The sequence below is a fragment of the Hyperolius riggenbachi genome, chromosome 4 (assembly GCF_040937935.1).
Source record: "Hyperolius riggenbachi isolate aHypRig1 chromosome 4, aHypRig1.pri, whole genome shotgun sequence".
NCBI lineage: Eukaryota > Metazoa > Chordata > Amphibia > Anura > Hyperoliidae > Hyperolius > Hyperolius riggenbachi.
In genome coordinates this window covers 277,881,583-277,896,011 of record NC_090649.1, presented here as the reverse complement: position 1 = coordinate 277,896,011, position 14,429 = coordinate 277,881,583, and the positions used below count along the sequence as shown (strand labels likewise).

The 14,429-nt window shown below is 44.2% G+C and overlaps 1 protein-coding gene across 2 annotated transcripts in view; it reads left to right on the top strand.

Moving 5' to 3' along the window:
* The window catches only part of TUBE1 (tubulin epsilon 1), a 74,729-nt gene that overhangs the window by 32,420 nt on the left and 27,880 nt on the right, over positions 1-14,429 (top strand). For both annotated transcript variants that reach the window (XM_068231318.1, XM_068231319.1), the window contains 2 exons: positions 2,250-2,371; positions 2,483-2,670. In XM_068231318.1, the coding sequence (XP_068087419.1) occupies positions 2,250-2,371; positions 2,483-2,670 (310 nt within the window). The remainder of the gene's footprint in view (positions 1-2,249; positions 2,372-2,482; positions 2,671-14,429) is intronic.

The window sequence follows — 14,429 nt, the reverse complement described above, 5'->3', positions numbered from 1 at the left end:
TCGATATGTGCTGGTAAGTTTTCTCTTGCCTTAGTATCTCCAGCATGATCTTAGTGAATTGAGGCCATTGTCTGATACTATGGAGAAATGTCACCTACTTTGGGATGATTGGAGTTCCAAAAGAAATGATACGCAATCTTTATAGTCCAGGATGTCTGACTTTCTTTTTTTTTTTTTCTTTGAGAATTGTGTTATAATTGTTCTATTACAGATGGACATTATGAACGTTTCTTATATCATCTTTGTGGAATTATCATTCTGAAGCTTCATTTTTATTTTTAATCTGGAATAATGTGCCTGTATTGTTTATTACTTCCATATGCCTAATAACCTCTAGTAAAATAAATATAAAGCTTGTCATACCTTGTACAAGGCATTCAACTATTTCACACTTTTTGGCAGAAGAGAGATCATTTTTCTTTCTCATATTGCTTGAAAATGGTCTGCTTAATGTTTTAGTAGTTTTTCTTTTAATCTGGGTCACCTGGCAAAATAGTTATCAGAGGTGTCCAGTTTTCTCCCCAGAATTTTTTTCCAGCCAGGTGGCAAGAAAAAGTAGCTGGATGGGGTGCGAGCTGCAAGGGGGTAATTCAAGGCTGGTGCAACTCTGCTTACAATATAGGAGAATGAGGAGGCGAGCCAGGTGCTCATCAAAATTAGCCAGGCGAAGCATCGGTCTTAAAGAGCCCGAGGAGAATACTGCATATGGGTGGTAATAGTTGCATTTCATACTGGGGTGATTGTTTGCAGCGCTGGGTCCCCGGTTGAAATCCCAGCCAGGGCACTATCTGCACGGAGTTTGTATGTTCTCATCATGTCTGTGTGGGTTTCCTCCCACATCCCAAAAACATACAGATAAGTTAAATGGCTTCCCCCTAAAATTAGTCCTAGACTACGATACATGCACTCCATGTATGACTACAGTAGGAATTAGATTGTGAGCTCCTCTGAGGGACAGTTAAGTGACATAATATACTCTGTGCAGTGCTGCAGAAGATGTCAGCAATATATAATTATATAATAATAATATGGGGCTTGAGACAGAAAGCAGTCAGCAGCCTCCATCCCCAGCAAGTCAGCTAATCTAAATTGCAGGTCACTACAGTCATTGTTTTGACAGGTCCCCTAGCTTGAAAGCTCCCTGCACCCTTACAGATATCAGATAAAATGTGCTCCTGCTGGTTAGAGGAAATTAGCAGAGATCTCATACCAGTGGAATGGCAATCATTTTACTTTTATCCGCAGAGTTCTCAACTTCTCCCCACCCACATCAGAAGAGCTTGTGTTGAAGACAAGCAGCCGTGAAACAGAGGGGGAGGGGCAGCAGAACTCAGTGCTGTGCACTGCCTGATCACGTGTGAGTCAGCCTCGGAGCTGCCTGGAAAGGATGGGACTGGCTGCTGACATTCATGCAGCCAGCCCAGGTCAGAGGAAACGCACTGCCAGGATTTGCTGGGGAGCCTCAAGTTACACAGCAGTAGCCTGCCTGCATGTGTATACAGCTGGCTGCCATGTTTGATCGTGCTGCTTTTTACATTGTCCCGCCCCTTACAACTCGCCCAGCCAATCACAGTTCCACTAGGAAGGTGAGGTCACGCAGGCAGAGGAGCGCTCCTGCACTGTACAATGATGGCTTTTGCTGATTGATAGCAGGCTGGGAAGCGCCCCTGCCTGCAGTTTACGTTACAACACTGGCATTTGCTAGTAGCTAGACAGGTGCATACCAACAGCCGGACGGGGTTTCAAAATACCCAGGCGGCCTGCCCACATAATTTAGCCTGGGGAGAACACTGGGTGTTGGTATGCACCTGTCTATTTAATATTTAAACTTTGACACTTAAATAGAACTTGCATAATAATTTGGAACGCAGTGTAAATGCAGTGGAACGCAGTGTAAAAAATGTTTTTCCTTTCAGCACAGACTTGAGTGCCAGGAAAGGATTAACATTACAGAGCAAGGTTAGGCAGTAGGATGGGGTTGATGGTAAGGGGAAGGTTAGGATTAGGTGTTAGGAAGGGGATAACTTTAAGGGAAAGATTAGGCATTAGGAAGAGGTTATTATTACAGGGTAGGATAAGGCGTAAATGAGGGGATATTATTAGGGGGATTGGCTATCACTGTCTGACAGTTAACCATAGAGTCTACTTCTAACTCTACCCTACAAATTTCTTGATAATTTCTCTCCCCCTTACACCAGTTTCCAAATACCACCCTAATTATTTGCATACCTATATGTTTATATATGCAGGGCAGTTGGTCACAAGCTGTATGGTTCTCAGTACCGCGAACAAATTGTGGAGAATTTGAGAAGGACAGCAGAGCAATGCGATTGTCTTCAATGTTTCTTTGTGATTCATTCAATGGGAGGGGGTAAGGACAATAATTTTGTTGTGTTACACAATGACAATAAAGTGCTTGAATCATGAATTCAACTATAATAAGTAACATGCTGATTGAGATTCTGTTGATCTTTCCTCTCAGGAACAGGATCTGGTTTAGGTACATCTGTGCTGAATGTGCTTGAGGATGAATACCCTGAAGTGTACCGGTTTGTCACCTCCGTCTATCCATCTGCTGAAGATGATGTTATCACATCTCCTTACAATAGTGTTCTAGCCATGCGAGAACTCACTGAACATGCAGATTGTGTGCTTCCCATAGAAAACCAAGTAAGAAGCTGTATGTTAGTGCTGTGTGTAAGTTTTTGTGCCCTTGGTATGGATACAAGTTATGTTGAAGTATTATTATTATTTATTTATAAAGCGCCAACATATTCCGTGGCGCTGTACAATGTAAGAAAACAAACAAGGGATAAATAATGATACAGACAATGATATACATCAAATATGAACACTGATACAAGATACAGCACTGCTGATTACAATTTGATTTAGCATGATGACTAAAATGTATAAATGTCAACAGTGTGCAAGCAATTAAATTAATAACATTCCATGACACAAAAGGGTGAGAGCCTTGCCCTTGCGAGCTTACACTCTAAAGGAATGGGGTGGAAACAAGAGGTGGGGAATGTATACAGTATATGTACAGGCAGTGCGTAATTAGGTTATTTAGTGGGTGCATGGCCTAAGCTAGAGAATATGCTTGTCGGAAAAGGTGGGTTTTGAGGGAGCGTTTAAAGATTTCAAAGGTGGGAGAGTGGCAGATGTGTTGTGGAAGGGCATTCCAGAGCAGGGGTGAGGCACGTGAGAAGTCTTGTACACGTGAATGTGAGGAGGTAATTGTAGAAGAGGATAGAAGAAGCTCGTGTGCAGATCTGAGATTGCGGTTGGGTTGGTATCTGGAGACTAGTGAGGAGATGTACAGGGGAGAGAGATTATGGAGAGCTTTGTAGGTTAGGGTTAAGAGTTTGAACTGAATCCTCTCATTAATTGGTAGCCAGTGAAGAGCTTGACAGAGAGGGTCAGCAGAGGAAAAGCGAGAGGAGAGATGAATGAGTCGAGCAGCAGAGTTCAGTACAGAATTGAGCGGTGTTAGTCGGTTAGTTGGAGGTCCACCAAACAATATATTGCAACAGTTCAATCGAGATATAATAAGAGCATGTACTAACATTTTGGTTGTGTCATGGGAGAGAAAAGGTCGGATACGTGCTATGTTTTTCAGTTGGAAATGGCAGGAGCTGGTTAGGGAGTTAATGTGAGGAGTAAATGAGAGAGAAGAATCAAATATTACCTCCAAGCACCGTGCTTTGGGAACTGGTGTTATAGACGTGTTGTTAACATTTATTGTAATATCAGGCAAAGGGGTGGACAGGGATGGTGGAAAGACTATTAGTTCAGTTTTATTCATATTAAGTTTTAAGAAGCGAGAGGACATGAAAGAGGAAATAGCGGACAGGCAGTCGGGAACCCGTGTGAGGAGGGAGTTAAGGTCTGGGGCCGAGAGGTACAGTTGTGTATCGTCTGCATATAGGTGGTATTGGAAACCAAATGAGCTGATTAAGTTACCAAGACCGTGCATGTAGATGGAGAAGAGGAGGGGACCGAGGACAGAGCCTTGAGGTACCCTTACAGACAGAGGATGTGAAGAGGAGGCCTGATCTGAATAAGAAACAGTGAAAGACCTTCCAGAGAGGTGGGAAGATATCCAGGAGAGAGAGGGGTCCTTTATTCCTATAGATGAAAGGATCTGTAGGAGTAGAGTGTGGTCGACAGTGTCGAATGCTGATGACAGATCTAGAAGGATGAGTATGGAATAATAGCCTTTGGATTTAGCTGTGAGGAGATCATTAGCTACTTTGGTGAGGGCTGTTTCTGTGGAGTGGTTTGGCCGGAAGCCAGATTGGAACTGATCAAGCAAGGAATTTGCAGATAAATACTGACTTAGTTCAGCATGATTGTGGCGTTCAAGTAATTTAGATGCAAATGGAAGAAGTGACACTGGGCGGTAGTTAGCAAGTTCGGTGGGGTCTAGAGATGGTTTTTTTTAAGTAGTGGTGTTACAACAGCCCTCTTGAGTGAGGATGGAAAAATTCCGGTGGAGAGGGATAGGTTAAACAGCGATGTTAGGGCAGGGATGAGGGATGTGGATAGCTGTGGAATGAGATGTGATGGGATAGGATCCAAAGAACAGGTGGTTAGATGGGATTTGGAGATAAGGGAAGGGAGCAAATGTTCGGAGAGTGGAGAGAAACTGGAAAGAGAGCAGTAAACAAGAGGAGTGGAGATGGAGTTTGATGTCTGCATGGAAAACACACTACGGATTTTTGCAATTTTATCTGTAAAGTATGTTGCAAATTCTTCAGCTGATAAGCATGAAGAAGGAGGAGGAGGGGGTGGACGGAGAAGGGAGTTGAAAGTACTGAACAGGCGCTTTGGCTTGTGCAAGTGGGAGGATATGAGGGAGGAGAAGTATGATTGTTTTGCAGAAGAGAGAGCGGTTTTAAACTTGTTCAACTCTTTTTTGTAAGTAATGAAATCCTCATTAGTATTAGTTTTTCTAGCTACCCTAGAGCACCCCTTTAGCTGTTTAGTAGCTTTGGTCAGCCAGGGTTGGCGACTGACACGGTGTGGGCGGACATTGGTGAGGGGTGCGATTTCATCCATGATATACATTATTTATGTAAGTGGAAAACAGAATGTTTGTATATGTTGTGGACTAGACCAAAGCCTGGCAGATCTGTCAGATTTTCACTACTGTAAGTGACAGGAAAAAAGTAATTTATAGTGCGTTTTACTACCGTATGCGAAAAATGTAATATACGGTGTGTATACCGTGTTTCCCTGAAAGTAAAACCTCCCCCGAAAGTAAAACCTAGCTCAGATTTCAAGCAGGCTGGAAATGTAAGCCCCACCCTGAAAATAAGCCCTAGTGGCAGAGAGGAGGGGACACAGCTGAGCAATAGGAAGAAGCAGCCAGGGAAGCAGTGTGTGGATGGACTCATCCCTGGACAATGTCAGCCTCGGCTGTCTTTGTCCCTTCCCATCCACCAGTGTTGCTGTCACTCTCTCCCCTCCCCTCTGCAAGCTCCCCCCCCCCCCCCCCCCCCCCGGTGAGCGAAATGTGCTGGCTACTGTCCAGAGGAGGACTGGAACCTTTCAGCCTGGGGGGAAACACAAACTAGAGGCCCGTTTCCATGGCAGCCCCAGCTCAAATGACATCAGACATGCACCCCACGTGCTGCATGCCAGTAGTCATGTGGGGCGCCCATGTGGAAATACAGTAAGGACACTTTCAGGGCAGGGTGACAGGTAAAGTATAACTGCACAGGCACTAGGGGTCACATAATACATTTGGAGGGATGACAGCAAGGGGTTTCCATTGTGTCAGTTGTTCGTGATTATCGCACGTCGTTACCGCTGCGCACCAAATCAACCACATCGGCCTGAGATTTCCCAGCATCTCAGATTCAACCAAATTCCGACCAAAATCAGTCAAATCGTCAATTGGGCATGCTTGTAGCGGCACCGATTTTCACCTAATCCGATAGTAATTATCAAAACAGTTGGTTGATCGCCAAGACAACAGATGTATGGCCATATTAATTCCCCAAGATTCCCGCCCCCCCCACACCCACACACATGCACACTTATGTCCATAGAGGCACTGTCCCTTTAGAAGAGGGACAGTTGGGAACTATAAGGGTGCGTTTCCACTAGTGCGATGGGAAATCGCCGCGGATTCTCCGCGGACGAATTCGCATGCAGGAGCGAAATCGCATGCCTTTGTATGCGAATTTTACCGCAAATTCGCATACGATTTCGCATGGATGACGCTGTGTGCGAATTTAACCACTTGAGGACCTAGGGCTTTCTACCCCTTAAGGACCGGCCACTTTTTTTCCATTCAGACCACTGCAGCTTTCACGGTTTATTGCTCGCTCATACAACCTACCACCTAAATGAATTTTGGCTCCTTTTCTTGTCACTAATAAAGCTTTCTTTTGGTGCTATTTGATTGCTCCTGCGATTTTTACTTTTTATTATATTCATCAAAAAAGACATGAATTTTGGCAAAAAAATGATTTTTTTAACTTTCTGTGCTGACATTTTTCAAATAAAGTAAAATTTCTGTATACATGCAGCGCGAAAAATGTGGACAAACATGTTTTGGATTAAAAAAAAACCATTCAGTGTATATTTATTGGTTTGGGTAAAATTTATAGCGTTTACAAACTATGGTGCAAAAAGTGAATTTTCCCATTTTCAAGCATCTATGACTTTTCTGACCCCCTGTCATGTTTCATGAGGGGCTAGAATTCCAGGATAGTATAAATACCCCCCAAATGACCCCATTTTGGAAAGAAGACATCCCAAAGTATTCACTGAAAGGCATAATGAGTTCATAGAAGATATTATTTTTTGTCACAAGTAAGCGGAAAATGACACTTTGTGACAAAAAAAAAAAAAAAAAGTTTCCATTTCTTCTAACTTGCGACAAAAAAAAATGAAATCTGCCACGGACTCACCATGCCCCTCTCTGAATACCTTGAAGGGTCTACTTTCCAAAATGGGTCATTTGTGGGGTGTGTTTACTGTCCTGACATTTTGGGGGGTGCTAAATTGTAAGCACCCCTGTAAAGCCTAAAGGTGCTCATTGGACTTTGGACCCCTTAGCGCAGTTAGGCTGCAAAAAAGTGCCACACATGTGGTATTGCCATACTCAGGAGAAGTAGTATAATGTGTTTTGGGGTGTATTTTTACACATACCCATGCTGGGTGGGAGAAATATCTCTGTAAATGACAATTTTTTCATTTTTTTTACACACAATTGTCCATTTACAGAGATCTTTCTCCCACTCAGCATGGGTATGTGTAAAAATACACCCCAAAACACATTATACTACTTCTCCTGAGTACGGCGATACCACATGTGTGGCACTTTTTTGCACCCTAACTGCGCTAAAGGGTCCAAAGTCCAATGAGTACCTTTAGGATTTCACAGGTCATTTTGAGAAATTTCGTTTCAAGACTACTCCTCACGGTTTAGGGCCCCTAAAAGGCCAGGGCAGTATAGGAACCCCACAAATGACCCCATTTTAGAAAGAAGACACCCCAAGGTATTCCGTTAGGAGTATGGTGAGTTCATAGAAGATTTTATTTTTTGTCACAAGTTAGCAGAAAATGACACTTTGTGAAAAAACACAATTAAAATCAATTTCCGCTAACTTGTGACAAAAAAAAAAAAAATCTTCTATGAACTCGCTATACTACTAACGGAATACCTTGGGGTGTCTTCTTTCTAAAATGGGGTCATTTGTGGGGTTCCTATACTGCCCTGGCATTTTAGGGGCCCTAAACCGTGAGGAGTAGTCTTGAAACGAAATTTCTCAAAATGACCTGTGAAATCCTAAAGGTACTCATTGGACTTTGGACCCTTTAGCGCAGTTAGGGTGCAAAAAAGTGCCACACATGTGGTATCGCCGTACTCGGGAGAAGTAGTACAATGTGTTTTGGGGTGTATTTTTACACATACCCATGCTGGGTGGGAGAAATACCTCTGTAAATGGACAATTGTGTGTAAAAAAATCAAAAGATTGTCATTTACAGAGGTAATACACCCCAAAACACATTATACTACTTCTCCCGAGTACGGCGATACCACATGTGTGGCACTTTTTTGCACCCTAACTGCACTAAGGGGCCCAAAGTCCAATGAGTACCTTTAGGATTTCACAGGTCATTTTTGTTTCAAGACTACTCCTCACGGTTTAGGGCCCCTAAAATGCCAGGGCAGTATAGGAACCCCACTAATGACCCCATTTTAGAAAGAAGACACCCCAAGGTATTCCGTTAGGAGTATGGTGAGTTCATAGAAGATTTTATTTTTTTGTCACAAGTTAGCGGAAATTGATTTTAATTGTTTTTTTTTCACAAAGTGTCATTTTCCGCTAACTTGTGAGAAAAAATAAAATCTTCGAAGAACTCACCATACTCCGTACGGAATACCTTTGGGTGTCTTCTTTCTAGAATGGGGTCATTTGTGGGGTTCCTATACTGCCCTGGCATTTTAGGGGCCCTAAACCGTGAGGAGTAGTCTTGAAACCAAATGTCGCAAAATGACCTGTGAAATCCTAAAGGTACTCATTGGACTTTGGGCCCCTTAGCGTACTTAGGGTGTAAAAAAGTGCCACACATGTGGTACCGCCGTACTCAGGAGAAGTAGTATAATGCGTTTTGGGGTGTATTTTTACACATACCCATGCTAAGTGGGAGAAATATCTCTGTAAATGACAATTGTTTGATTTTTTTTACACACAATTGTCCATTTACATAGAAATTTCTCCCACCCAGCATGGGTATGTGTAAAAATACACCCCAAAACACATTATACTACTTTTCCTGAATACGGCGATACCACATGTGTGACACTTTTTTGCAGCCTAGGTGCGCTAAGGGGCCCAACGTCCTATTCACAGGTCATTTTGAGGCATTTGTTTTCTAGACTACTCCTCGCGGTTTAGGGCCCCTAAAATGCCAGGGCAGTATAGGAACCCCACAAGTGACCCCATTTTAGAAAGAAGACACCCCAAGGTATTCCGTTAGGTGTATGGCGAGTTCATAGAAGATTTTATTTTTTGTCACAAGTTAGTGAAAAATGACACTTTGTGAAAAAAAAACAATAAAAATCAATTTCCGCTAACTTTTGACAAAAAATAAAATCTTCTATGAACTTGTCATACACCTAACAGAATACCTTGGGGTGACTTTTTTTCTAAAATGGGGTCACTTGTGGGGTTCCTATACCGCCCTGGCATTTTACGGGCCCAAAACCGTGAGTAGTCTGGAAACCAAATGTCTCAAAATGACTGTTCAGGGGTATAAGCATCTGCAAATTTTGATGACAGGTGGTCTATGAGGGGGCGAATTTTGTGGAACCGGTCATAAGCAGGGTGGCCTTTTAGATGACAGGTTGTATTGGGCCTGATCTGATGGATAGGAGTGCTAGGGGGGTGACAGGAGGTGATTGATGGGTGTCTCAGGGGGTGGTTAGAGGGGAAAATAGATGCAATCAATGCACTAGGGAGGTGATCGGAAGGGGGTCTGAGGGGGATCTGAGGGTTTGGCCGAGTGATCAGGAGCCCACACGGGGCAAATTAGGGCCTGATCTGATGGGTAGGTGTGCTAGGGGGTGACAGGAGGTGATTGATGGGTGTCTCAAGGTGTGATTAGAGGGGGGAATAGATGCAAGCAATGCACTGGCGAGGTGATCAGGGCTGGGGTCTGAGGGCATTCTGAGGGTGTGGGCGGGTGATTGAGTGCCCTAGGGGCAGATAGGGGTCTAATCTGATAGGTAGCAGTGACAGGGGGTGATTGATGGGTAATTAGTGGGTGTTTAGGGTAGAGAACAGATGTAAACACTGCACTTGGGAGGTGATCGGACGTCGGATCTGCGGGCGATCTATTGGTGTGGGTGGGTGATCAGATTGCCCGCAAGGGGCAGGTTAGGGGCTGATTGATGGGTGGCAGTGACAGCGGGTGATTGATGGGTGGCAGTGACAGGGGGTGATTGATGGGTGGCAGTGACAGGGGGTGATTGATGGGTGATTGACAGGTGATTGACAGGTGATCAGTGGGTTATTACAGGGAAGGACAGATGTAAATAATACCCTGGCGAATTGATAAGGGGGGTCTGAGGGCAATCTGAGCGTGTAGGCGGGTGATTAGGTGCCCGCAAAGGGGCAGATTAGGGTCTGATCTGCTGGGTCACAGTGACAGGTGGTGATAGGGGGTGATTGATGGGTGATTGATGGGTAATTAGTGGGTGTTTAGAGGAGAGAATAGATGTAAACGCTGCGCTTGGGTGGTGATCTGATGTCGGATCTGCGGGCGATCTATTGGTGTGGGTGGGTGATCAGATTGCCCGCAAGGGGCAAATTAGGGGCTGATTGTTGGGTGGCAGTGACAGGGGGTGATTGATGGGTGATAGGTGATTGGCAGGTGATTGACAGGTGATCAGTGGGTTATTACAGGGAAGGACAGATGTAATTAATGCACTGGCGAATTGATAAGGGGGGGTCTGAGGGCAATCTGAGCGTGTGGGCGGGTGATTGGGTGCCCGCAAGGGGCAGATTAGGGTCTGATCTGATAGGTAACAGTGACAGGTGGTGATAGGGGGTGATTGATGGGTAATTAGTGGGTGTTTAGAGAAGATAACAGATGTAAACAATACATTTGGGAGGTAATCTGACGGCGGGTTTGCGGGCGATCTAATGGTGTGGGTGGGTGATCAGATTGCCCGCAAGGGGCAGGTTAGGGGCTGATTGATGGGTGGCAGTGACAGGGGGTGACAGGGGGTGATTGATGGGTGATAGGTGATTGACAGGGGATTGACAGGTGATCAGTGGGTTATTACAGGGAAGAACAGATGTAATTAATGCACTGGTGAATTGATAAGGGGGGGTCAGAGGGCAATCTGAGCGTGTGGGCGGGTGATTGGGTGCCCGCAAGGGGCAGATTAGGGTCTGATCTGATAGGTAAAAGTGACAGGTGGTGATAGGGGGTGATTGATGGGTGATTGATGGGTAATTAGTGGGTGTTTAGAGGAGAGAATAGATGTAAACAATGGATTTGGGAGGTGATCTGATGTCGGATCTGCGGGCGATCTATTGGTGTGGGGGGGGTGATCAGATTGCCCGCAAGGGGCAGATTAGGGGCTGATTGATGGGTGGCAGTGACAGGGGGTGATTGACGGGTGATTGACAGGTGATTGACAGGTGATCAGGGGGGATAGATGCATACAGTACATGGGGGGGGGGTCTGGGGGGGGTCTGGGGAGAATCTGAGGGGTGGGGGGGGTGATCAGGAGGGGGCAGGGGGGGGGATAAAAAAAAAATAGCGTTGACAGATAGTGACAGGGAGTGATTGATGGGTGATTAGGGGGGTGATTGGGTGCAAACAGGGGTCTGGAGGGTGGGCAGGGGGGGTCTGATGGGTGCTGTGGGCGATCTGGGGCAGGGGGGGGGGAAATCAGTGTGCTTGGTGCAGACTAGGGTGGCTGCAGCCTGCCCTGGTGGTCCCTCGGACACTGGGACCACCAGGGCAGGAGGCAGCCTGTATAATACACTTTGTAAACATTACAAAGTGTATTATACACTTTGTATGCGGCGATCGTCGGGTTAACATCCCGCCGGCGCTTCCGTATGGCCGGCGGGATGTTGCGGTGAGTGAGCGGCGCCAGGCGGAGGCGGAGGATCGCGTCACGGATGACGCGATCGCTCCGCCCATGCCCCTACAAGGACCGCCGCCATTTGTCTATACGGCGGTCCTTGCGGGGTGCACTTCCCGGCCGCCAATTGTATATATGGCGGTCGGGAAGTGGTTAACCATGTCAGTGCTTGTGTGCTTTTTCATTGATTCCATGCGAAATCGTATGCGAATTCACATGAAAATTCGCATGAAAAAACACCATGTGAATTCCCTATTAAATACATTGTATGCAAATCGCATGCGTGTGTGCGGTGTCCGAATTCGGATGGCTCTGCTGAGCAGATTTTTCCTGCACAAGAAAACGCTCCGTTTTCCTGACAAGTGGACACAGGCTCATTCACTTTTATTGGTTATGCGAATTTGCATGCGGGGAACGCATGCGAATTCGCGTTAGTGGAAACGCACCCTGATGGTGTGAAAGCAGACAGTTTTTTTTTTCTATGGACCCTGCAGGCAAGCCTCTGCTCTGCATCTTGCTGTGTACATTTACCAGCTTACCCGTACTCTAATTGCTCCGTAATTGCACCTTTATTTCTCTCAGCCAGCCTAATGTTTCACATTGCCTTATACAAAAACCTGAATGCAGCAGGCGCTGTACCAGCCCTAAATCATAAAATGAGAGGCAGCCTGGGGGGAAATCTCCCCCTTTCCCCCCTGGCCAGTCCTCCCCTGCTACTGTCATCTCTGTTATTTGTTCTGGAACAGTGGGAGGGTGTGAGAAAGAGCTGCTGTGTGGAAGGAAGAAGGAAACTGTATGGAGAGGGAACTTCTGCCAGCACCACTCAGCAGCATTAGTATGGAGAAAGATGTGACTCTTTCTTTAGCTGCATATGCTAGCTGTCCTCTCTCTCTCTTCTGCTCAGCTTGTTCCTCAGACAATACAGCAGTGGCAGGAATCTCAAGCATGTGCCTGTCATCTCCTTACTATAGATCTGAGTTAGATAAGAGTGTGCGTCTGGGAGTAGAATTCTGAACCTCAGCAAACAGTACAGTGACTTTGCCATTGTACTCTATCATTTGTCTTTTATCAGCAAATGTGAAGTGAGATTCAGATGTTGTATAAAACTCACATATTGTGCACAAATAAGTTTTCCCAATAGCCATGTGTTCTTCCTTAGTGTGTTTCTGCCAAAATAAGACATCCCCTGAAAATAAGCCCTAGCACATTTTTTGGAGCAAAAATTAATATAAGACAGTGTCTTATTTTCGGGGAAACACGGCTATGTATATTTACAATTTTTTGCTGAGTTGTCATTTAAGCTCTACACATAAATTGCTATATATTCCTTCCTTACATTTTCTGCCTCTATTTTTCTATATTTCTTATTGCTGTGTTTTGTCTTCCTTACTTCTTGCCTTCCTTAATGGAGTTTGTGGCTATGGCCAAATTTACAGTGCTGCCAAGGAAGTGTACAGCCTATTCTGTATGTTCAGAAACCAATCCATTTATGTTCTATGTGGATTAGGACTGGTCTGCCTGAGAGTGGGTCTTTTGGCATTTCTTAGCATTGCTATATTGCTTATGATTATTTTTGTAATTTACAGATTTATATATATTTTATATATAGGTTTTTAACTATTTTTAAAAATAAAAATATAAATCACTATGGATTCAATTAATGTATTATTTTCTTCTTAAAGTACTTTTTTCTTTAAAGTACTTTAAAATTCATTTTTCTGCCTTCTCCATGACAGATAGCAGCCTTTTGGTTTCTATTAACCTTTTAGGAAACCGGACTGAATTGACAAGCTGTTCCAGAAGCACTTTTGCATTAATAACAAGTCAACTTTTTTAACTCAAGCTGTGTTGGAAAACAGAAAATTTCTTAGTAGGGCTAGTACCAAATGTGTATATGTTTATCTCATTTTGTCACATGTCACGTCAGGTGCTCTTTAAAGTGAACCTCCGGACTAAAAATCTACTCAGCAGCACTGAAAAGGCTTGGTGTTTCTTTAACAGTTTTACAGCATCAGAACTTTGTTTTTCTTACCAAAGCATCATTTTTAGCTGCATTTTTATCTAAGCTCCACCCATCAAGGAAGAAAAGCCCGGGCTTTTTCCCCCTGATTCTGTGCAGAGCATGATGGGATTTCCTATGTTGTTGTTCACGTTGCCTAGCAACTGGAAGGGGTGATCAGGATACAGGACAGTTGGAACTGTGTCTCATGCTCCCGGTCACCTCCTTTCAACCAAAAAGATGGCTGCCCTTATGAAATCAAACATTTGCCTGTTCTTTTAAAACAGGGTGGGTAAGAGATTATATTACTATCTATTTGAATTAACATAACTAATGTAACTTAATGACAATATGTTTGTTTAGGCTGGAGTTCCTCTTTAAGTATAAATATTACACCCCACATCCCCATAAAGGTTAATTGGCGGACTTGATTAAAATATGGGCGCTTCTGCAAGAAGAAAATTGGGTATGTAACCACACAGAGTTGTGCTCATCCAGCAATAAGTAACATTCATCAAAAGTTGATTGTGTCAAAAAGAGCATGAATAATGTCAATAGCATACCCCCTAAAGAAAACCACACCCACCATTAACCCACCCTATAGTAGTTAACAGTGCTATTAATGCTGTTTTAGACACACTAAACATTTGATGCATTTTACTTATTGCTGGATGAGCTACACTCTGTGGTGTTAATTGTTTAGACTTTCCTGAACCGTACAAACTGTTGTTTGCAGAATGTGGTCTTTTTACATTTTCAAATGTTGCAGAAGATTTTTCATAACATGATTTTCTTTCTTTT